Source organism: Copadichromis virginalis, linkage group LG16, assembly GCF_057382275.1.
Source record: "Copadichromis virginalis isolate Kocher_CV1m ecotype Utaka linkage group LG16, C_Virginalis_male_GT1.1, whole genome shotgun sequence".
Lineage (NCBI taxonomy): Eukaryota > Metazoa > Chordata > Actinopteri > Cichliformes > Cichlidae > Copadichromis > Copadichromis virginalis.
This window is the reverse complement of record NC_140633.1, coordinates 26,495,362-26,520,239: the sequence shown is the minus strand read 5'-3', so window position 1 is coordinate 26,520,239 and position 24,878 is coordinate 26,495,362. Positions and strand designations below refer to the sequence as shown.

Here is a 24,878-nt window from a genome sequence, read left to right as displayed (position 1 = left end):
TAGTAGGTTTTATTACAATTTTAATACACAGTTCCTTAAGTTTCAGCGGGCAATTTGTGTTCTAGGAAACTGAAGCCCACAAATCTTGCACTTCGCATGCACGTTAAAGAATTGTGATGTTTGTTATTGTAATTAAATGGGTCTAACTCATTTGAATACATCTGTCTGAATTTCTATTCTTTCTGAGCACCAGGTACGAGTCCGTTAGCTGATGTCCAGGTATTTGGCATCACATCTGCCGCATTCAAACAAATACACACAACATCCATTTCTTTTTTCTGAAGGTCATGACACAAGCGCACACACAGCCCATGTTAAGGCTGACGTTCGTTTGGGGAAAAAAGTGATCGACAAGTTTCTAAGGTCTTAGAACCTTGACTTCTTTGTGGGCAGGCACCACCATGCATGAGCCTGCCTACGCGGTAGTCATGGTTATAAGACACAGCCAAATGATCAAGGTTGTATTTTGGAGCGAATTAGCCTGCTGGGAAACAGGTAAATACCCTTATAGAATCTCCTGTGGGACCAAAAAATTACTACACTGTAACCAAAATATCATATTTGACCAACATAAATACTATTTATGCCGACAGTTAAGTTCATTTTAATTATAAATGTGTTTTATTTTGATCAAAAAGTTACTTCACCATACATAAATATAATCTTGGATCAACTTAAATTCCTGTGTATTTGTTGACAATTATTAAGTTCATGTTACTCAGAATGTGTTTTTTTTTTGTGGCCAAAAAGTAACTTCACTATACATAAAATTCACGTTGGATCAACTTAAATTTTTGTGTTCTAGTCGAAAATTATTAAGTTAATTTTACTTAAGAATGTTTTTAATTGTGGCCAAAAAAGCTACTTCACCATACTCAAAAATATTGCTTTGAATTAATGTTATTCTGCCAGAAGTTGGCTTAACTCAAAAATTCTAGTGGAAAACATTAACATGTTTTTTTTATTTGAACCAATGTTTTACTTATTAGAGTGTACGAATGCAAAGTGAGCTTCATAAGCTTTACAAATGCTTGTTGCAGCTGAAACGGCACGTCTCAGTTTTTCTACATGAAGTAAATGATGTAGTAAATGTAGTAAGATGTAGTTAATACATGCGTAAAATTACAGAAAAAGTCCTGATGAATTTGTCTGTGAATTGAAAAGCAAACAAAAAACGAAAGAGAGAGAGAAATTTCTGTAGTTTTAATTGTTATTGTTGATCTGTTACTTAATTCCTTTTTATGAATGGCAACGATGATTATCAGATTACCCGGAAAAGCTGAAACCTATGAATATAAGTTAAAAGTCCAAAATATATTCCCTCCTACACATGATCTAAAGCCGCCCAGACTGGATGCTTAGCTGGCTGATTTAAGCTCCCCGTGATAATAATAAGAACACAAGTGTTACAGATGTTTGTAACAATGGCTTTGTTCATGACAGTGAACCAACATGCACAATATGAGGACCCTGAAATGGCTTGGAGGCAAATTTAATAATTTGAATCAGTGTTTTTTCCACTGCCACATGCAAAAGGCCTGCTTATAGCACAGTGTTTTCCTATCTTGCCTTTAGGAGGTTTATGCCTCACACCTCACAGCTTTGGCCTGTCATAAACAATAAAAGGAATCCTTTCTGAATTTTTTTGAAATAAAGTTTTGAGTTCAAAACTCAGGTTATTTCCACTGAGTTTTACTTTACATTTCCCTCACAATTACCCAGCCAGTAGAGCTCACTCTAAAACTTGAAAAAAACTTTATACTATACATCAGCTGTCGTAGAAAAACATACTCCCCAAAGCCATCTAGTTACTCAAAGTCTTAAAACTACTACTACTAATAATAATGATAATAGAAGTATTATTTTCAATTTTTTTTATTACTTTCTAACTCAAGGAGGGCGTGTAGTGACATCTAGTGGATAATTTGGGTCTGATCTGAAGCCAGTGTTCATCTGCATACACTGCAGATATGAACGGAAGTCAGATTTATTTCACAGAAAACAGATTGCAGTATTTATTGCAGCTTCTTTATTGTCGCTGAGGTAAATGAAATAGCAATAAAGGAGAGTTTGGAGTCTGTGGCTGCACATTGTTGACAGTACATCAGAGTTATTATGATTCCCTGAATGTTTATTAAATGCTTCGGTTAGATTTTATCTGGCTAATTGCCCAGGGGCAAAACCGAGTTTCTTATCAATAACAGTAGATGGCAGCATTGTTCAACACGATCCACCAAAAGTCTGCTTCAAAATAGCTGTGATGTACACAAGTGTCTGTGTCGTTTGGAAATTTTCAGTGAATTGACCTTTAGACCCTGACCGGGTGTAATCTGCCTTAGAGTGCATTTTAACCAGCTTTCTCCTTGTCCCTACTGGAAACATAAACAGGAAAACGCTCTAACAGTTGCTTATAAGCTTTATAAAGGCGAAACTACAAAACCACACGAGGAATCAGGCTTAGGTCAGAATATTAGGACAAAGTTAAAACCGAGAATGTCAATAAAAGATCATTTCACAAAGAGCATAGGTATTTGGGCGTTTCTTTTGATTGCTTTTATAGCTGTATTTCTTGCTGCAGGTAACCTATGCTAAATGAAAAGTATGGGAAATAACTGTCATCAAGTTGACCTCCTAATATATGTCTGAGAAGATTCCGTGAAAACGAATTTAAAACAAAATAAAAATTCAAGTATCTAAAATCAAATTAAGCGTATTTCGATAAATGTATGTTAATATATGATTTAAAAAAACAAACACTATATTTGGTGGCATGCACGCGCCTACATTTACCAGACGCCCGTGAAGCCCTACTTCAAAGGGATTTCGTGAGCGACGTCGCTGTGAGCCAATCAGAGAGGAGACTCGGTATATATGCAGGTCGGTCTGAGCTGAGGTTAGATTGTGCTGACTATTATCTCAGCCTGTCCTCTTAGCGTTACAATATTCACTCGGAAAACAGGTGCGCGGAGAGAGGCGTCTGTTGCAGTGACCGCATATCCATTTAAACGCAAAAGGGGAAAAATAATGGAGACTCTTCATATCCACCGGTTTAGTGCGGCTCAGCCGGAGACTTATCACATTAAGGAGTCCACACAGGTACCATGAGAAGGTTTACTGGACGGACTGGATTTTGGACTACTCTGCGCTGAGATGGACTGCAACTTAGGTGTCTTTTTACGAGATGTTATGCGCTCGCGCGGTAAATTTGGCCCCGTTTTTTTAAACCAGTAATTAGCATTAGATTTGGGTATGTCGTCCACGTTCAACACGTTGCCCGGGAGCGAGTCAGGAACAGGTCAATGGCTCACTCCATCCATAATTTAGGTAAGCAAAGAGTGTCCCCGTTTTCTGTTGCGTGCACACCTTGCATAGCAAGACTAAAATTTGGCTCCTATGGTTACACATCACACCATTAAACCGTGATCTTAATGTGGTCGAGAGCTTGGTTATAGTTTAGATTTAATCTATATTACCATAAAATGAGTGGTTTTGGTTGGCTGCTCTTACAGTATTTGTCGTCTTGTTCATGTGACATCTAACAATTAATAAACCAGTCTTTGAAGCCAAGGCCTAATGTACCTGAACATGAATGAAAGATTGACAGATTGAGGGTAATCAACACTTTTAAGACCACCACAGTGAGCTATATAGATGGAGTCTTTTCTTCCAGTAAGCCTATGATTTTCTGCTGCCACAATCTCTTGCATATGCATAGTGGGCAATCTAAGATCAGTGTATGTATTGTTATTTTTCAGTGCCACTGCCAGTGTGACTTCCAGTTTGTACCAATATGTTTAACCCAATTATTAATTGTTTGTATGCCAGTTTTTTTTCTTTTACCATACATAACAAATACAGTTTTCATTTAACACTTAAGAAAGTACTGCAGCTTTACATGATGCTTGTGACCTTTTAGATGCAGGTGCGTGATGGGAAAATATCAAAGTCAATTATTAGCTGGCCTGGTCTCTCTTACTCCTAAGAAAGCACCCAAACCTCAGTGGGTGCTTTGATGGTCAGCAGGGTTTGTACTGTAAATGTGGAGGAGAAAAAGATTCATGCAAAAATGTTATGTTTTTTTAATTTATTAAATTTTTAGTCTCCTGTTACTGTCACAGCTCCATTGTCAGATGCTGATGTGAGCCGTGTCCAATTATATTACTGTGAAACGCAGTTTGGCAGCTTAAGTATACAGCCTTTCATTTTTCATACAGTAGAAGCACTCCTGTTGAATGGGCGAGGAATACATAATTTAACTTGTAGCACTGCACCAGACATTTCACAACAAAGAGTGTTGCTAACAACACAATTAAGTGTCACTTGAGAAGCAGTTAATAATGGCCAGTGGTTTACACTCCTATTGAAAAGATTGAAAGAAAAAAAAAAATTGCTTCAAGTCGAGAATGTAGACATGTATTTTTAGAGCTGTGCACAGCAGACAGGAAATATTCATCTCTCCAGATGGTGGGACTAATTGAGTCAGACTTCTTCAGACCAGCAAACTCTTGGTGGTGTGGCTGGTGCAGTCATAGTCACCCAAATATGTTTGTAACACACATGCAGCAAAGCAGATGGTTAGAGATGCAAACAGACATCATAAAGGCAGAATCATCATTGATCTGTCTACAGTGTGAGTGGAGGTGATATGCTAGATGCAGACTTGTGTTTCGCTTTTAATGTCACAGTTTTGTTCATTACAATCATTAAGTGTAGACTGCATCCATCTACTTTATTGAGTAGTGTGCAGTTTCTGTCTGAGTGACTGAAATCATCCACTGCACTGTGATTTCAGTCTTGATGCAGCTGGGTAGAGGCTGCCTTGTTTTTGAATGAGATAAGAGTTAGCCTAAGGTAAGCGTGTCAGCCTCTGTGATGGACATTTAGACAGGGGGCACAGAGTTGGACTGAGAGGTGTGTGTGTGTGTGTGTGTGTGTGTGTGTGTGTGTGTGTGTGTGTGTGTGTGTGTGTGTGTGTGTGTGTGTGTGTGTGTGTGTGTGTGTGTGTGTGTAGTGCAAAGTCTTTACCATGCTGCATGCGAAAGATAAGGAAATCTGTCCTTACTCCTCTGCAGGCGTTTTTCAGCTAGTTATGAAAGTAACTACTCAGGTAAGTTATATCTAAATGCATTGGCAATTAAATGCATAGTTATTTATGGAAACTATGTTTAATGTATTTTACATTTTGAGAATATCAAGAGGCTCGTGTGGCTTTAATACATGGGATGTACCACATCATCCTAGGCTGGAAACAATCTGTAGACCATCCAATCTTTTTGATCTGTTTTACTACCCAGAGTAATGTAAAAGCACTGTGGTGTATTTTGTTACAGATGTTCAAAAAACTCCTGACCATTTCTGTGCTTGGTTTGTGTATTTGAATGTAAGCGTTATTCATGACTGTAATATCATCCAGATTGTACTTTCGTAAGTCTTTCAGTTAACAAAAACCTATAATTTCAGTCAAGTATCCTTTTAGACAGAAAATTATGTTGTCTTTCATCAGAAATATTGTGAGGCGCACTTTCCATGCCAATGAGATATTTAACCTCTGCAAATTGCCTCTGGTATTTAAGCATCCCAGATGGTCTTAGCAGCACTACTGATGAAGTGGGTGAAGACTGTACAAGGGAAATGAGCATTCACTCATCCTCTCAAATGGAAGAATGCGAAGGGACTGTGGTCAGTCCAATGTGGGAGACTGGATTTGACCTTCATTCCTCAGTTTTTAATTTTTATTTATTTATTATTCTTGTAAAAGCAATAAAGAATGGAAATAGAAAATGAGAACCGTGTATGAAGAAAATATACTATGTGTAGTGCTATTTGTCTCATATGTTGCTCATCATTATTAGTTATAATTAGAAAATGTTTGCAGTAAAGTTAAACACCTGTAGAGAAGCAAAGATTGCTTGAGAATTGACCGTGATTTATAGAAGCACAGAGTTTGAGTAATAAGCTATTTGGCTATTATTTTACTCACCTTTTTTACTCTCTATGTGTTTATACACGTTTCTGCATTTAATCATTAGTTATTATTAATCTAGGCTCTCTTCCACCATATGTCTTTGCCCTGTCTTCCTCTCCTCACCCCCAACAGGTCGCCCCTGTCTGGTTGTCTGGTTCTGCCAGAGGTTTCTTCCTGTTAAAAGGGAGTTTTTCCTTCCCACTGTCGCAAAAGTGCTTGCTCACAGGGCGCTGTCTGATTGTTGGGTTTTCTGTTTTCTCTCTATTATTATAGGGTCTTTTCCCTGACAATATTAAGCTTCTTTCGGCAACTGTTGTTGTGATTTGGCGCTATATAATTTAAAGTGAATTAGACTCAGCTGAACCTAGAGTCATGATAAAAGGAAAGTATGCCCTAAGGTTTTACACTCTATGGTTTTACATAGCATGTAAATGTTACCAGGTCATAAAGTTAAGTAAATACGACATCAGATGACCTATAAAACATGACAAATTGCAGTACGCTATGTTATTATTTATTTAACAGAAAATGAACTGAAGTGCAGATCGGTGTGTGAAAAGCTACATACCCACATGATTTAGTGGCTTATAGAACAACTTTTAGCAACAATAACTGTATTATTTGTTCACTTTCTCACATCACTGTGGAGGATTTCTGTCCCACTGTTTTTTTCCAATGTTGCTTCAATTCATTTAGTTTTGCAGATATTTGTTCATGCACAGTTTTCTTAAGGTACAGCCTGTTTTCTTTTTCAGTCATTCTGTAGATTTGCTGCTGTGCTTGTGATGATTTTCCCGTTGCATGACCAAATTTTGGCTGAGCTTTAGCTGTCGGACAGATGGCCTCACATTTGACTCTAGAATATTTTGGCATACAGAGGAGTTTGTGGTTGACTCGATGACTGCAAAGTGCCCAGATCCTCTGACTGCAAAACAAACCCAAATCATCACCAATTTATCACCGTACTTGACAGCTGGCATGACATGTTTGTGCTGATTTGCTCTGTTTAGTTTTCACCAAACGTGGTTATGTGCAACCATCTCCACTTTGGTCTCATCTGTCCAAAGGAAATTGTTCCAGATTTTGCAAAGCTAGGCTGTGCTGACATGTTTTTGTTTTTGTTTTTTTGAGAGAAAAAGCCATTCATTCTTGTTCAGTCTTTTTCTAAACATATTGTCTTAAACTTAAACATTTAACTGAGTCTGAGATGTAGCTCATGGGTTTCCTGCATAACATGTGGACAGTGGAAAAAATAGTGATAAAAAACGTGGAGTGTTCACTCACAGCCACACACTTACATGCTGTTAGCATGAAAGCTCTTCACTGTAAGCGAAGACCCAAAGTTCACCAAAACAAAGCGTAGGGGACCACTACGAAAATGTTCCTATCAAAAAACCTGATCAGACACTGAAGTCACACTCATGTAGCTGAACAAGAAAAAATAATCCAACAAAGGAATTTGTTGCATTGAAGAAGAGTATATTTTTGTCTGTATATGCTGTCAGTTATACTTCACCGGAAGAAAATATGATTTGCAAAAATCAGTACAGGGAGGTCATGCTTAGAAAAAATGAAAAATTAAGTGTGATATACAGTTGAATACAAAACAGGCTACTGTCAAGCAAGATCATTTTTCATGGGGTGTAGCCTGGTGGTCCTCTCAGCTGTTGCACTGTGTCACATGCAAGTGCATCCTTACTGCTCCACAGAAACTAACAGCTGGTTTTGGCAGATCTCACCATATGTTTATTATGTCCTGACATGAAAACCATTGAACTGAAAGAGCAGTGTACTTTTACAGTGACTCCATATAGCAGAGTGGAGTCCCAACAATGCTGGGACAGGATCCCCTGGAACCCAGATGCTGGTGACGGTGGAGAAGAAGTAATGAAAAGTTAAATGAAGATCTTTTAGTTAGGTGGAGGCAGGGAGGAGGCAGGTCGCACGAATGAGACTCTGAAAGGCAGAATGATAGAAGAGCGCTGAGATCAGAAGGACATGAAAAAGTGGGTCACTAGCTTGTAGAAAGTGGGAAAATGAATGGGCTAAAGTGATGAGCTTCATAATGGTCCTCCTCCTAAAACAGTGAAGAAGCAGTGTCATTACTAGATTATAGCTGATCAATCAATATCTTAGAAAGATCATAGAAATTTTACTTAAGTTTAGCAGGTCATACTCATACTAATGTTTTTGCAGGTCTTTTAAGTAGCTACTGGAAACCTCTGACAGAGGATGCTAACAGAGCAATGGAACTGATAAAGTGAAGCCTGAGAAAGGTTAAAAGAGGTTAATATTGATCTACTTTAATGTAGTTCCTCCTTTGCATTTTATGTCATTTTATTGTAAGGATTGATATCAGTTGGATTCATAGCAGGAATACTTAAACTATTATGATGTCATTTCACATTAAATTTAGTATTCTGTCCTCTTTTTTTTTTTTTTTTTTTTTTTTCTTCTCCCATCTCCTGAAGGATGATGCCCCGCGGTCAAACCTGCTTGGTTTCGTCCCTGTTACTTCACCCTGTCATTGGACTTCAGATGTTTCACTGGCAGCCTGAGCGCTCCTAAGTGCTCGCTATCAACTTGCCTGGCTGTCATCCTAGAGAGGTGATGCGACGGTTTGTCTACTGCAAGGTGGTGTTGACCACCTCTTTAGTGTGGGTGCTGGTGGATGTGTTCTTGCTGTTGTACTTCAGCGAGTGTAACAAATGTGATGATAGGAAGGACCGCTCGCTGCTCCCTGCTCTTCGAGGTAAGTTGATGTTGCAGAATTTCCCTGTTATTTTGTATCAAACATGCATGAGAATGTAAGCTGGAGACAATAATACCTTCTAAAATTTCACTTGAGTGTAAAATATTCATCATCTGTGACAAATCCTATTAAAACTGTTCACTGAGGGGAAAGCTTTGCCTGAAAGAGCAGAAAAACACATAAAACATATGAAACAGTTAATAGTTGATGGTAATGTAAGAAAAGGTAGGAATTCTGGTTTTATAACTACAAAAACATTAATACATTTATAGGAATTAGACATTTCTGATGTAGTGTCTTTTTTGCTCAATGGACTATGAAACAAAACTGATGAAATTGAGTTTTTTGTTGTTGTTGTAAAACTGTGCTTTTCTGTATAAAAGGTGTGCTGCTCAAATCACTTTAACACACTTCCTCTTGGAGAGTTAATTTCCTCACATGTCCTCAAGTAAGCAGGTTTCTAAGAAGCTTAGTAATCTGCTTTTAAGGTTAGAATGATGCTGAGCTCCAAGTTACTGTCTCATTACCATACAAAAGTCAGCAGTTACATTGGATGTTATTTTGCATTTAAGATCGCAGGATTTTCTGTGTATATGAACTATATCTTAGGATTGCTGTCAAACACTGGATTTTGCAATGTCTCTGCAGGTGTTTCAAGTTTTATCTTGTTTAGTGTACCCCTGTTTTATTTTGTTTTTTCAGCTGTCAAATGAAAATATAATTTTTAGTCTAGCACAAATTCACTGCTATATTTTGGGTTTAAAATAGTTCTTTGCTTGGATTCACATTAGTGAAAACAAGTCTTGCATGAAAAATTTGCTTTGTCAGTACTGCAAACCTGCTGAAAACACAATAAAGCACGTGTTAGTATGTTAAGTAGACAAAACAAGCTCTGAGGCTGAATAATGAAGCCCTTGGGGTTCCACGAATGACTGCTCGAGGCCGATTAAGTATTCCCTATAGAATATGATTTAAAAATGCTTAACTTCAGACAGAAAATTCATATTTCTTGCAGTTTAATATAAAAATAAGTTTTGTATATGTCTCCATAACAAATTTCTTCTTTCTAAAAAATATCTACAAGGCAGTTTTAGGTTATCAGGAGTATGGCTGCTTTGGTACACCAGTGCAACAGCTTGATAAACAAAATGTGTAATCAATGACACCAATCAAGTGGTAGCAACTCAGTGCATTTAGACATGGTCAAGATGACCCACTGAAGTGGATCATCAGAATGGGAGCAAAAAGGTGAACTAAGTGACTTTGAATTTGGTGGTGTTGTTGGTGGCAGATGGGGAGATTTCATAAACTTGGCTTTACAGAAAATGGTCCAAAAAAGAGAAAATCTCCAATGAGCTGCAGTTGTCTTTGTGAAAATACCTTGTTGATGTGAGAGGTCAGAGGAAAATGGCCACACTGGTTTAGGCTGGTAGAATCAGGGTGCGTTATTACATGTCAAACCATGAAGCAGAAGACCACACCGGGTGCCACTCTTGTCAAGTCAGCCTCAGTTGCCTGTTTTCCTATAATTCGCATGGTCTCACTTGATCTCCATTCTGCATTGTTGCTGATCATATCTATTCCTTTATGTGCTCATCTTCAGATGGCATTTTCCAGCAGGACAATGCACCTTGTTACAAAGCTCGGATCATCTCAAGCTGTGAATGGTCTTCATTGTCACCAGATCTCAATACTATAGAGCAACGTTGGGATGTGGTGGAACTGAAAATTCTCTTCTTGGATGTGCAACAACTGTGTGATGTTGTCATATCAATATAGACCAAAATCTTCCTGGAATCTTTGTTACATCTATGCCAAGAATAATTAAGCCAGTTCTGTGTACTTACATTTCACAGATGGTACATTAATTCTAATTGGCTGGAATCTTTCTATGAACAAAGCCCCTTACCTGTCATGTACCACCAGAGAGAGTTACAGTTAAAGTACATATCAGAGACGTGTAGAAGCACTCTGTGTGATGTGTGTTCATGGTCTTCTGTGGTTATGTGTTCAAGAGGAGCTTCTCTGATCTTTAATGAAATGGCAGCTGTGCCAGGCAGGAAGCAGAGCAGAGCAGGAGAGGGAAGAAGAGGAGGTAATGTCTGGATGAAAAAGAATGGATTGAGCCTAAGGAGGAGACTCCAACTGTGTAACACTACACAGATCTTTTTCTACGTAAACGAGAATGAAAACAACAGGGGAACCTTAGGAGCCATGTGATGATGACTGCACAAAATCTGCACGCTCACGTGTGTGTTGGTCTCAGCTGTGGCTTCTTCTCTTACCTGGCATTGCCTAAATAGCATGTTGGCTACTGTTCTGATATTCCACTTTTACATCTTTCTCTCTTCCAGAACCTTTCTTTCTGATTTAGCTACCACAGCATTACAGAAGGTTGGAAATATTCTAGAAAACCAAGCAATTTAATTAGATTGCTAATTGCACTGGTCTGTTGAAGTGTTTCTTTAGGCCTCTAGGTTCTCTCTTTTGTTAAAATCCTGGGTTCAGACTGTTTCAACACTTATCCATGCGTACACTGACTCGGGCTCAGAACGTCATTAGGAAGTTGGGCCCTAATCAACTGATAAGGACTTGGAAACCAGGTCAAGAAGTGTCATTAGGGAGTATGATAATTCAGAGACTGATAAATTATCAGGCCCTTCAAATGTTATGGGCTCCTTTAAGAAAGTGACCGATGATGTGAAGTGAAGCTAATTGGTGCCTACAGAGTAGGGGAAGACTATTAAAAGATGTCCCTTCCAGCTTGCATTTTCCACTAGGACAAGCTTTATGACCATTGAAGGCTTTGGAAAAAAAATCACAATGCCAACACAAAGCTCACAACAAAGATGCACGGATGTGTTTAGTGCACATGGTTCGTAGCTAACAATCAAAACATGACAACTCTTACCTGTATAGTTTAAGTTGGATCTTGAGAATTTACACATAATTACACATTTAACTCTCATTTTAGCACCTTTCGCTGCCTTTCATTTGCCCTTTTAACCCTATTTTCACATTAGCATATCTAATACTTTGTCAGCCGCTATAAATTAGGCAGTACAAATTAGCTTTCAGATAACACAAACCTGTACTGTACAGCTTCCAGCTTTTAGTCATTGCACTGCTGCTTGGCCGCCATCCATCTATCAAGCAATATTGCACAGTCTCAGCTTTGCAGCTGGCAATTTCACTACAATTTCTTTAGAAACCCAAACTACTATTGATGGTTTGCTTGGTGCTCTCTCTCTTTCAGCAGGACGTTTATCCACACACAAAGAATGATGGATTGGAGTATGGCTGGAGCAGGCTGAGAATGTTTTGATGCTCAGTCATGCAGCTCGAGAGCTGTGTCCATCAGATGTCAGCTGGTGTCCAAATGAAGAGTGTCAGCAGCATTATAAAGAAAACCCAGGATCAGTTTAGGTTATAATCCGACCGATCCCAGTCCGTCTCCACAAAGGGGTCTTAGGAAATCCTCTTAGCAGGAGGCCATGCAGCTAATGTGAACTATGTGTCCCCCTTTCATGGAAATCACAGCCTCTGTTCTAAGAGATTATTAGAGAGAAAGAGAGTGAGAGAGAGCAGAGCCATAAATCAATGGGTGGTTACTTACCTTCGGTGAAAGAAGCTTGCGCTGTGCAGCACCAGTAGCAATTCTGATATTTTCCAGGCCTTTCATAGCAAAAACTGTAGCAATTGTTTTGCTGTCATGCTGCTTTTTTTTCACCTATTAATACATCGGCCTAAATCTCTGAATTCAAAACCTCCTAATAGATTAAATTTTTAAATTAAATATAGCTGGCAAAGTGTACAGTGCTTAATACCCTGTCAGCCTAAGCCAGAACCACCAGGAGAGGGCTTAAGCGGAGTGGATGCACTGTCGCTGTGTTAAAGGTTTTTCTCTGCTGAGCATGCACTGATGTTTGAAGAAACACATTTTTCCTTGCTTTTAATAGCACAGGCTTTTAGAGGCTTTCACTTTTTTTTGTATATACAGTATTATAATAATGTAATAAATGTGAACATGATGTACTGTTCATATGTGAACACCAGCTGCCAGTACATTTATTTCTGTTATCAAACGCACATGCACATTGATCTGGAAAATTAGGTTTTCATGCTCTGGGTGCTATATGAGTTTAGAAAATTTACAAAGTGGACAGAAATAGAACACGCACGCTTTTCTGCACTCTCCTTGTTCCACAAGGTCCATTTTTTTATGCAGTAGGATTTGTTTTATGATGCAGTTTGATGTTAATTTTTTGCCTCATTGGTGAGAAAAAAATATGTTTTCTTATCAAATATTTTTCTGTGGTGTCCTTGTTACGTTACAGCAGTGATATCACGGAGCCACGAGGGTCCAGGTGAGATGGGCAAAGCGGTAAACATCCCTAAGGATGACCAGGAGAAAATGAAGGAGCTCTTTAAGATTAACCAGTTCAATCTGATGGCCAGTGATATGATTGCACTCAACAGGAGTCTGCCAGATGTGAGGCTGGATGGGTGCGTAGGCTCGTGTGTCCTCACTAACAGCAGATCTTTGATATCCATCACATTTCATGGCACATAATGTTTTTACCGTCATTGCTAAGAGGCTTGTTTTGTTTTTGGTTTTTTTTGTCAGATTTTTACTAACATATAATTAACTCAGAGTTACTGAGAAAGCAACAGAGAATAATAGAACAAGACTGACTCACTCTACTCAAAGCAAACAGCCTGGTAAGAATACAGAGGTGACTTCCATGGTCGACACCATATCTGGCATTTTATTCTTGGAGGAATTTTTATAGTGATAAGCCGCTACACAAAAACCAGAGCCAAGTATGTGACGCACTTACAGTTTTGAGCAAGAGCTGAACGAAGCTGTACGGAGACTATTTGAGTGCGAAGGAGACTGCAGAGAGAGCTTAATGATATCTGAAAGTGAAATCAAGAAATTATGCTATCAAATTGATTGAAAGATGCTTATCTAGTCTCATAAGGACTGCAGAAACTAAGGAAATGTAAGAAAAGTTTTATGATAATTTAAATAGAATTTAAACAGTTGGGTCCATTACATGTTATTAGTAATAACAACTGTACCCACTGTGAAAGATATCTTTAATAATGACTATCATTTCCATGCAGGATCTATTAGGTCCCTCGCGTTTTGCATTAGGCTTGACATTTGAATGGGAGTAGGGTTTGTTTACTGTCATTCAAGAGCCTCTTGAACACCTAATGAAAATTCAAAATGCATCTTGTATGAAACATGGGCACATTCATTTAAGGCTGCTGATATGCACAGACGTTTGCCTAGTGCGGAGACAATATCCAAGTGATTCATGTTTAACTATTCCAGTTGAGTTCTTCACGGCACTTTTCATTAAGTGGTTATCAGAGTCTCTACCTGTCAAATGAGAAATAAGCCACAAAATTATCTTTCTAAACTCCTACATTATTTTTGTTTTAGCTCCTGTTTTTGCCTGTTTCAAGAAGAAGACCACTCCAGATTGTCTGGGATGTGGAAAAACTGTATAAAATACAATACATAAAAATTTATACAGTGCAAAAGAAGATCTATATTAGAGAGAAAAAGTTGAACATTCAGATGATGTGAACTCTGTATTTCTGCCCAATATGGGTCCATATAAATAATACAGCATCTTTATTACAGCGCACAGCTGAGCTGTGCAAAATTTCACCAGCATTATGTCTTCAAGGCAGCCTCCTGGCCTAGTTATGTCAGTCAGTGCTGTCACATTGAATAGACAGGACAGAACTAGCAATGCTGCCTGCTCCGGTAACCCCCCTCCCCCACATCACCACCTCCTCTAGCCATACATGCTGCCTTCACTGTCCACATCCTCTTCTGTAATGTAGCTAATTCTTTATTCAACAGCACTGACTACAGCACCGTCCCACATTTACACCCTTTGGCTTTGACAGACGTCACATTAATCCAAGGACATGCTGACATAGCTGTCAACACTGGTTTAACTTTTTCTACTTTCTTTCTCAATATCTTTCAGTAAACCTATTGTGACAGTGTTTTTGCACTGATGGCGAAACTGGATAACACTTGGGAACTTTATGTTCTCTGATACAAAATAATGGGCTGCATTTTGAAACTAACTCAGTAGTAGTACAGCAACAGATTAGATGCTCTGTGCAGTGGTTCAAACATATTGAAAAATTATGTTTGTCATTGTAAATGACCATTTTAGTTTTGGGATACATTTTCAAAGTATGAATCCTTTTAATAAACAGAATATCAAAGATTATAACAAATGATAATCAGATCATCAGCTATCGTAACATTACAGTTTTACCATATATTAACCTTTTAGAAACTTTAATTGTCACAGCTTGTAATTTTACAGGACTAAATTATTTGAGACTAAAAGTATAATTGTTTTTCTTTCAAAAAATGAAATAATATTTTTTAAATTTGTTATACAGTAATACATATTGTTACACAATAATCTGCAATCTCCAACAATTGTCAGTGTAAAAATCTAAACAGTCTAAGATTAATATATTGTAAAATGGTGATTACATATTAATAATTATCAGTATGAAAAACATCCAGTATAGTTAAAATATTTGTGAAATATTTGAACTATAAAAAAATAAAAATTTAATGTTATTTTATCAACAAAGGACAAAAACACTCTTTAAATTAACTGTCAGCAGATATGGATTTAAATTAATAGGGTTTATTAAAGCTCTGACTTTTCACCTAGTTTGTTGACTCTGCATATCTAAGGGAACTTTCCTCTGTAAAGTCTTATGTCACTGATTTGCCTTTCCCCCCCCTGTGTTACTCTGTCAGCTGTAAGACCAAAGTGTACTCGGATGACCTGCCCAACACCAGCATTGTCATCGTGTTTCACAACGAGGCATGGAGCACGCTGCTGCGAACTGTTCACAGCGTCATCAATCGCTCTCCTAAACACTTGCTGGTGGAAATTATCCTAGTTGATGATGCCAGCGAGCGAGGTTTGTAATCTGTGTACGTTAACAAAGTATACATACAGGATGTATGTGATGGAGTACTGTAGGATGATTATGATAAAAGGGACCCAAGTTTCTGGCTGTGTAGCAAGATAAATTAAAGCTAATCTAGCTTTTTTTTTTTAAATTACAACATAAGGACTTTATGGTGTTAGTATTTATTTTTAGAACCTGATGAATAAATACACCAATTAACCTTCGATGTAAGGCTGTGAGTCCCATTTGTTCTTGTAATCTTCAAATAACCATTTAAGATCTTTTAGATTAATAAAAAAGCCAAATGGAACGTTTGTGGTTCAAATTTACATAATTTTGGGGTTTTTTACTCTGAGAACTCCTCACTAAACCCTGGAAAAAACAAATGAGGAGTGTGATGTTGAAGACTCAAGTAAAAACACATTGATAAGTACATTTTTGAGCATTATAGAAATAACGGTCGGGTTTCCAGGTTTTGATTCAGCCATATCACAGTTTAAGGAATCGTGAAATATTGAAAGACATGTAAGTAAAGAATTTCTTCCTTTATTGGTTATGCTATTATTTTAGGTGGCACATCCACCTCTGATGAGTCAAGAAACAATATTTATGCGCTCAAGTAATTATGGTCTTACTATCTTTACCTTATTTTTTTAATTTGCAGTTCTGTAACCCATAAATATGACATATAATCCCAATAGGTAGTAGCTAAAAACCTTGTTTTCAAATGTTATTATTTTATTTTGGAATCCATAAGATCTCAGCTGGACATAAGCTGACTAGCTCGAATTGATAATTTGATGACCTGATTGAAATCTCATCATCATATTGTCCATATTTAACTTGTTATGAATTTTCTTTTGCATAATTTCTTTCAGATTTCCTAAAGAAGAAACTGGAGAACTATGTGCGTACTCTGGAGGTGCCGGTGAGGATCCTGAGGATGGAGCAGCGTTCAGGTCTAATCAGAGCCAGGTTGAGGGGGGCAGCCGCCACCACCGGTCAGGTCATCACCTTTCTTGATGCTCACTGCGAGTGTACTGTTGGCTGGCTAGAGCCCCTGCTGGCTCGCATCAAAGAGGACAGGTAGGAGCTAAAATTGACATCACTAAGTATTTTGAATTTAATGCTGTTTTTTTGAAGGCACTGATAGGAAATCACACATATGTTTGACGTTTTTGCAGCAGTGCACCACACTACTGCAAAACCTCCTATTGTTTTGACAGTTTAGTTTTACTATTGAGCCCTAAAAACGCTTTATTACTGCAGTTGTTATCATATTTCGCCTTGGTTGCATCACTGGGTACTTGAGCCAAAACTATCTGAATACTGATGGGAAAGCAAACTTTCAGTTATTAATACGCTGCCTGGCACTGCTGATATGAGATAATAATTATGCTGCAACCTCAGAGGAAAAGATAGCTTCTGTCAATCTGCAGGTTATGCAAACTGTGTAGAGTGTAAGGTTGAGAACCCAAAAAACAGACACAGGAGGCAGCAGGGTTTAACAAAAGGTAAGCCGTTTAATTAGGTTGATGGCAGACGTCCACAGAGCAAAACACGAAGAGAAACAAAACCTAAGCCGCAAGAGCATGAAGACAAAACCACCCGGGTGATGATCACAGACAGGGACAGAGGGGAAGACAACAACACTTATATGACAGTATTTATAATTAAGGGAAAGCGGACACAGCCCTGTAACGAGACACAGGTGAAGATAATCAAAGACAGCGAGTCAGGTGGAGAAGTAAGACTAAATCCAAAACACCGGAGACGAATCATTACAGGGAAAAAAAGGGAAATGGCTAATAAATGCAGAGATTAGACACACACCTACACACAGCAGCTTTACACTAAGGCAAATACTGGGAAATTTCAGTAAAGTTATACAAGAAAGTCATTAAAGCAAAATAATCACAGCATCAAAAAAGAAACTGTAATAATAAACAAAACCACCAACAAATAAGAATCCTGGGACCATGACAATTAACACCGTCATCATGTCAACACTATATGACTTACGCAGTATCTGTATTAAGTGGGCAAAGGTTTGAGTTTGCTGCATCTGTAAAACCATTAAACAAATAGCTTTGATTTAAAGTGATGAAGAATTCATTTAATTTATGCTGTTTATCAAAATATTAAGATACTACATAAGGCATTTGCCCATGCTCTGTAGACACATTTATGCCATCCACTGTTTCTGTGTGACAGTAATGAATGATGATGAGCCTCTTGTGATTCTTACCTTATCTGAGGTCAGACACATTAATTTACCCTCAGGAGGAAATTGGTATCATATGACTCCGAATATTGTATTATGGAGCCATTACACTTTTACTGAATGCTGCTGCACATGTATTGATGTCTTTAAGTCTGAGTGCAGACTGTTGAGATGGTGCAGAAATTACACTGTATGTTCAAAGATTAAATTTCCAGACCTGCTCTTTTTGATAAAGAAATCATTTTGTCTGTGACTATCCTGAGAGGAAGTACATGCATTTATCTTACAAAATAATACCTGTGCAACCATACTTCCTACACATCTGCACCGCCCTTCAATAAAAACAACGCAGGGATTCCAAGAAACTGTATTTACATTGTCTTCCAACACACAGAACTGAGAATGTTTATCGTTGTTTGTCAGCTGCCCAAGAATTTCGGTGGTCCTGTGTTCGATTTTGTTCAATGTATAATATGTAAAATGTTTAAATAAAACCTCTTATTGTGGGGTAGCTACAGTCTTACTGTGCTGTTGTAATGCATGCAAGAAAATTGTCTCGATCAAATAAACATAGACATTGTCTGGATGGCAGCATATAAAACATAGAATATATCTTTTTAAAAATATATCCCATAAGATTTTAGCCTTTCAACTGCGCTGGTAATAAGTTGGGTGGTCCTTTTCCTCTTTATCCCATAGGATGTAGGATCTGTGATTTCCATCACACCACCTGACAGTTTGCCTACTTCCTCTCAATCCATCTTAAATGAGCTCGGGCTCCGTTTTTCTTTGCATGGTAAATTTTTAGCTGCGATAAAATTGCGTTCAGTTGCAATGATTTTCAGAGCCCGTGAAGTGATTTCCATTACAGAATTGTAGCTGTTGTTTTTTTTTTTTTTCTACTGCAGTGTTGCCTGAGGGCAAATTCAAAATATTCAAGCTTCAATATTGGTTTTCTCCGTGTCCCTTGTGTACCGAGATCTCCCCGGATTTTCTGAATATTGCTTGCATAATTTCAGAAATGAAATTATTGTGTTATTCCATGTGCCTGCTTTTCTAGGTGTTTTTGTTGTCACTGTTGATCTTTTCTTTGGTCACTTCCGCTTTCCCACTATTTTAAATTCCACTCATTCTTAATTTTGTCGTCATCCCCTCTGATCCCGTAATCTTCTTGACTCCTTCTCCAAAGCCAATCAGCCTCTCAGATCCCTGTCCTTTAAAACACAATGTCATTCTGCCCTTCAAACTGTTACACAATCCTCATTCCCCCAGCTCCACCTTAAAAATGTTGTTAGATATAAATTCAACATATTAAGCTATCATATATTCCACCTAATATTCAATATATTGTCTTTATTTTGTGTTTAGGGTTTAAATGACTTCTGTTTTGACTTCGTATTTCATAAGTTGAAACAGGGATTCATCTCTGTTTTTACAGAAATGTTGTTTATATTACAGCAGCTGAGTGGACAAAAGGAGAACAACACATTTGATGATTTAATTTTCATATTTTCTTGTAACTTTTTAAAGACTAACCAGTTAATTGATTAATCAAAACGTGAATGTTCAGCTGATTGCAGCGCTTTACGATTAATGATCATTTTCTTCAGAACATTTAATAATGTGAGTAATAGCTAGTTGCTGGCATGGTGTGCATAGAATTTGCAGTTACAACCCAGAACCTGATTTCTTCACAGTATGCGGTCGATTTTATGATGGTGGGATGTTGAGGCACGTTGAATATGATAATGAACCACATGCTTCATTTCAGTCAAGCCTGTTTCATCATACATGTGAACATTATGGCACTTTGTGTGTTTCAGGACTGCAGTGGTGTGCCCTATCATAGATGTCATCAGCGACGAGACATTTGAATACATGGCAGGCTCTGATATGACTTACGGTGGATTCAACTGGAAGCTGAATTTTCGATGGTATCCTGTTCCCCAGCGGGAGATGGATCGACGCAAAGGGGATAGAACACTCCCTGTCAGGTACATCTGTGTGTGGCTTTGCACTTGCATATCGTCTTGAAATAAGAGAGGCGAGATCAGATTAAACGCTGAAAAAGTTGGAAATATTTTGTAAGCTTAATTAAATGCAGCTTTTTTTCTGTACAGCAGGCTACAGAGGAAATGCTGAAAGTTAAATTTCTCTACAAAATATTATTTTATAAAAAGCTCCATTTTTATCTAGAGCTAGAAATAGATCATCTTTCCCTCTGTGTCCCACTGATGCCAGCTTCTGCCTAAATGGCATCCACAGAGTTGTGATGTTTCTCTTTGTAGTATAAGCATCCATGTATTTTGAAACAGGAAAATAGAAACTGCTTAGAGCTGCCTTTTTTGGCTTCACAGAACTCATCTGTATGCAAATCACTCCAAGCAGCAAACAATATCCTTTATTTAGGACTGACTTGAGTATAGAATGAATTAAAAGATAAAAGTAATTGCCCCTCTAAGGCTTTGTTTCAAATTGTCAAACAAATTGGCCTGTTATTATATCCCCAATGTTCCTCTTAGTTACAAAAAGATGCTAACGAATTCAGTATGAGGAAATGAAATATTACAAAAAGGTTTTGTGTTGTTGCCTTAATTTATGTTTTTTGCAGGACTCCCACCATGGCAGGAGGATTATTCTCTATAGACAAGACGTATTTTGAAGAAATTGGGAGTTACGATCCAGGGATGGATATCTGGGGAGGAGAAAACCTGGAAATGTCTTTTAGAGTGAGTGGTTTCTCTGTGTACCAGCACATGTTTCTGCCTTTTGATGTTCCCTTTTTATAGATATTTATAGATATTATAAAATTGGATGATCTTTCTAAATATAAAAAAAATAAAAAATACACTGTTGCAAACATTTTTTGTTTCCTGCTGCAACCATGTGGTTGCTGCTGCTGATTTTTTTGTGAGAGTCTCTCTTTGTGCATCATCCTGGCAAATGTACTATTGTGCATTGATGGGTTTGAGCACTTTGGCAGACATCTGTGGACAGATTTTTGTCATTGTTGTAATGTCACAACTGTACAGGATGTACTCATGAAACCTTGCAGATGTGGAACTGACATCACATGAAAGCCTTAGATGTGTGTGCTCATATTACATGTTGGTGTGTACTTAGCTTTGAGCTTACACAAACATAAGGGAAAAATATTTAGTCTCTTTGCTTTATGTTTGTACAGTTTATTGTAAAAAGTATATGTTATTATTACCAGTTAGTGATAGTGTGGTTCGTACTTCACCTCATGAGTCTCTCTGAATTTGCTATCATTGACAATTTAGTTCTGGGGACACTTACTGTACCAGAAACTATGACAAGGGCAGTTTATAGAAGGTGTTTTTGTCTTCCTGTCGCAGCTTGTCGTTAGTAATCAGAAAACATGAAGTGCTGTTATAAGGCATGCCTGTGAGCTGCAGCATCTAGTCACAAACAGATCTACAGTAAGTGTGTGTGTGGTACGATGGTACGCTGTTAAAATTTAAGAACAAATCTTTTTACTGGTAACAAACGTTATCATTTATGTAGGTCACCTAAGCATCAAGGGGGTAGAACAAAGGGAACAAGCATTCACTGACTGTTTCATCAGTTTTTATCCAGCCTATTTGTCTGCTTTCCTGTCACATACTACATAAATCTGCCTTGTCTCTACGCTTGCAGATTTGGCAATGCGGTGGCTCCTTGGAAATTGTAACATGTTCACATGTGGGCCATGTTTTCCGGAAGGCCACCCCATACAGTTTCCCTGGAGGAACGGGCCAAGTCATCAACAAGAACAACAGGCGCCTGGCCGAAGTCTGGATGGATGATTTCAAAGACTTCTTTTATATCATATCACCAGGTACAGAGCAATGAAACCGCCACCATGTCACTACTACTCTCAGCCACTAAAATGATGCAGAAAACTGAAAACCAAGAGTTTAAATCAGCTCTGCTGATTTTACATGTTATAAAAAAGGTTTCAGTGTGCACTGCTGGTCAAAGGAAGACGTGAACAAACCTCATTGCTGGACCCCTGTGTGGTTAATTTAGCAAATTGGTGTAAAAGGAAAGACATGTCACTTCCATTTTAGTCTTTCATTCTCTTGCAAGGTTTTTTTTTTATTCTTATGCAAATGTACATTTTCTTTTACTTTTATATTTGAATTTAATGCAGCTTTGCCATCTTCAAAGTGGGATTAATTAATTCCTTCTCTCAGATACATTTTTTTTAGTGCTCTCTTGAACTTGGGTTCAGAAATTAGTCACGAACGGCCATCTTTCAAACAGAGCTCAAACACATATGGACAAACTAGAACAATACGACTGTGCAGATTGAGAGATGAGTACCCCTCCATCTGTCGACTTAGTAATGTGATTACCCTTTTGCAGGAAGCGGTATCCCAGAAATCTCGGGTTAACTGTTTTAGATGCCAGCCAACCTATAAGGGATCATCCCCAATCTTTCGATCTTACGGCACAAATTGTGACCTTCTCTTCCTCTCAGTCAGGCAGGATTCTCCACGGGCATGTGTGCAGACAGAGCCAGGGCTGTGATGGATGATTCTCTGTATATTGTGGCCCCGCGATGACTGTCTGTTCCTCCAGGACATTAGGGAGAATGATCTGGGTTGTGCTGCTGCCAGACCTCCCTTATTGGTGGCGAAGAGCACAGTAGGTTGCTCAGGCTGAATTTGGGAGTGGCATCTGGTGATCCTATTAAAAGTGTACCCCTTTCCTTGTCCTTCCTCTGCACTGGATCTAAGAGCTATAATATGTGATGCTTAGCCCCCGCAGATAGAAAAAAGAAAGGGAGAGAAAAGTAGCCTTCAGCTCACTGTTTTTATCTGCCAACTTGATATTTCTGTTTCCCACATTAAAGCCTGAGATGGTATTGGTAAGCTGTTTGCAATATCTTAGTTATGTGTGATAGATAGATAGATAGATACATACATACATACATACATACATACATACATACATACATACAGTGCTGTACGTCTTACATGTTGACTGGTTTTTGAAAGCTGTCCTCTATTTTCCCTCATTGCAATCATGCTCTTTCATATTAAATTACCACCTTGAGTCTATCTGCATTCAAGCTACGAGTCCTCAAGCGGCACTTTAGGAAGAAACCATCTGTCTAATGTGTTTGTAAGTGTCTGTGCCCAGTCGCTGTCTAATCCTTTCTTAGTCTTTAGTTTCATCAAGGCTGATACATCAGGCAGTTCACATTTGGCTAAAGTGACTTACATCATGGCCCACAGTTATTGCACAGCTTTTGCACTTGTGCGCTATTGAAGGAGATGCATCTTCCACATTACACTGTTTGTAAATGGGATTGCAGGCTAACATTATGATTGGGATATTTTCAGGTAAAGCGCTTTGTTTCCCTTCATAAAGGTTCCCTCTGGTGTCGGGTCTCGGTGGTGCACAGACACAACCATCCTATTTTTCAGAGCAGAAAATGTGTCTCTTAATGTGACGGATGATGTTCACTGATACATATGGCTGCATTTCCTGTCTTGACATTTCATTTGCAGGCGTGATGCGGGTGGAGTACGGAGACGTCTCCTCTCGCAAAACCCTCCGTGAGGCCTTAAAGTGCAAACCGTTTTCCTGGTATCTAGAGAACATCTACCCAGACTCCCAGATCCCAAGAAGATACTACTCTCTTGGTGAAGTATGAGCTCTCTTATACTCTAATCTTCTATAATGTATCGCATACACCGGCTCCTTCTGCGTTCAGTCAGATATATCCTTTTAGCGCCTGGCCTCATTTTTTTCATTTTCTTTCAGAAAGACAATATCTCTGTGAGATATAGCCTGAAAATATCAGGATCTAGGAAAGGCTTAAAAAAAGCTGAAAAACAAACAACCAAGTTTGTATTGAACGTGCATAATAAACAGACGTTTGGCTGTTCAAGGAGTCGGTATTGATCCCCCCCACATGTTGAGGCAGTGAGATAAAGCTCGTGTATGCATTCTAGATAGTTTTGTATTCTGCTCTTTAAAGAACAAAAAAAGACTGTTTCCGAGTACCTACCTTAGAAATCAGATTTTTCATAGGGTTGTTAATATGTAGAAATTGTAAGCATGTAGTATGGTTTGATAACTACTCATTTACAGTTTTGACACAGCTTATTTTACGAGAGATTTTTTTAGTTATTTCCCTTCTGCTTTTTTAAAGTGACCACAATCAGCTTCTTGATGAACATAGCTTTGTGCGGGAAGCATTGAAGCGGGGGTCAACTCAGTGCTAACATGGGCCGTGCTATCTGGACATAGATGGAGGTCATGTAAAAGTAATGTCAGTCTAAGAACTGAGTGTGAAATGAGGTTGTAATCCTCTAACACTCATACAGCTGAGGATGAGGGGACTTTTCTCTCTCCTTTGCACTGCTCTCCTATACTGCAGTAAAAACTGGTTTTCTCTATCTCCCTTTAGCTACTGCAGCACCTTTTTTTTTTTTTTTTTTTTTCCATTTTCCTCTAAACCAGACTACTTCTGGCTGATTCTCATCCCCCATAACACACAGTCAGCCTTTCCTTAACAGCCGGAACCATTAGGTTTTATATCACTTAATTATTATGAATGCCATTCCGTTCCTGCATGATAGGCATGGTAATGGCTTAGGCAACATACATAGTCAGCTCCGCTTCAGCTCTGTGAATGTAGGAGTTCATTAGATAGCTGAGTTGACTGGAAGTCAGTAGGAGCTGTGATAATTGCTTATTGAGAAGTGTGCAGTCAACTTAGCTCAGTTTCATCTTTAAAAGTGGATATAATGAGCAGAGGTTGGACTAAATTAACTCAGTGACATGGTATATACATGATTTTAGCTATAGGATTTATGGAAGATGGTGACAAACTTTTTCCAGTTTCCAAAAAGAAAGCATCATTAAATCTGTGACTTGCATTTAAAGTGGTTTCAGCATTAGTGATGCTGCAATATTTGCAAACCTGGGGTGGCAACTAACAT

The 24,878-nt window shown here is 38.3% G+C and overlaps 1 protein-coding gene across 3 annotated transcripts in view; it reads left to right on the top strand.

Annotated features, from left to right (window-relative positions):
• Window positions 1-2,888: 2,888 nt before the first annotated feature.
• The window catches only part of galnt13 (polypeptide N-acetylgalactosaminyltransferase 13), a 38,840-nt gene continuing 16,850 nt past the window's right edge, over window positions 2,889-24,878 (top strand). Inside the window, exons 1-9 of one of the 3 annotated variants that reach the window (XM_085434134.1) lie at window positions 2,889-3,324; window positions 8,437-8,717; window positions 13,058-13,223; window positions 15,535-15,701; window positions 16,571-16,778; window positions 19,740-19,910; window positions 20,528-20,645; window positions 21,577-21,757; window positions 23,439-23,578. In XM_085434134.1, coding sequence (XP_085290260.1) covers window positions 8,576-8,717; window positions 13,058-13,223; window positions 15,535-15,701; window positions 16,571-16,778; window positions 19,740-19,910; window positions 20,528-20,645; window positions 21,577-21,757; window positions 23,439-23,578 — 1,293 coding nt within the window. In that variant the 5' untranslated portion in view covers window positions 2,889-3,324; window positions 8,437-8,575. Of the gene's footprint in view, window positions 3,325-8,436; window positions 8,718-13,054; window positions 13,224-15,534; window positions 15,702-16,570; window positions 16,779-19,739; window positions 19,911-20,527; window positions 20,646-21,576; window positions 21,758-23,438; window positions 23,579-24,878 lie in introns of all 3 variants that reach the window. The other 2 variants (XM_085434133.1, XM_085434135.1) reach the window with 2 other exon arrangements.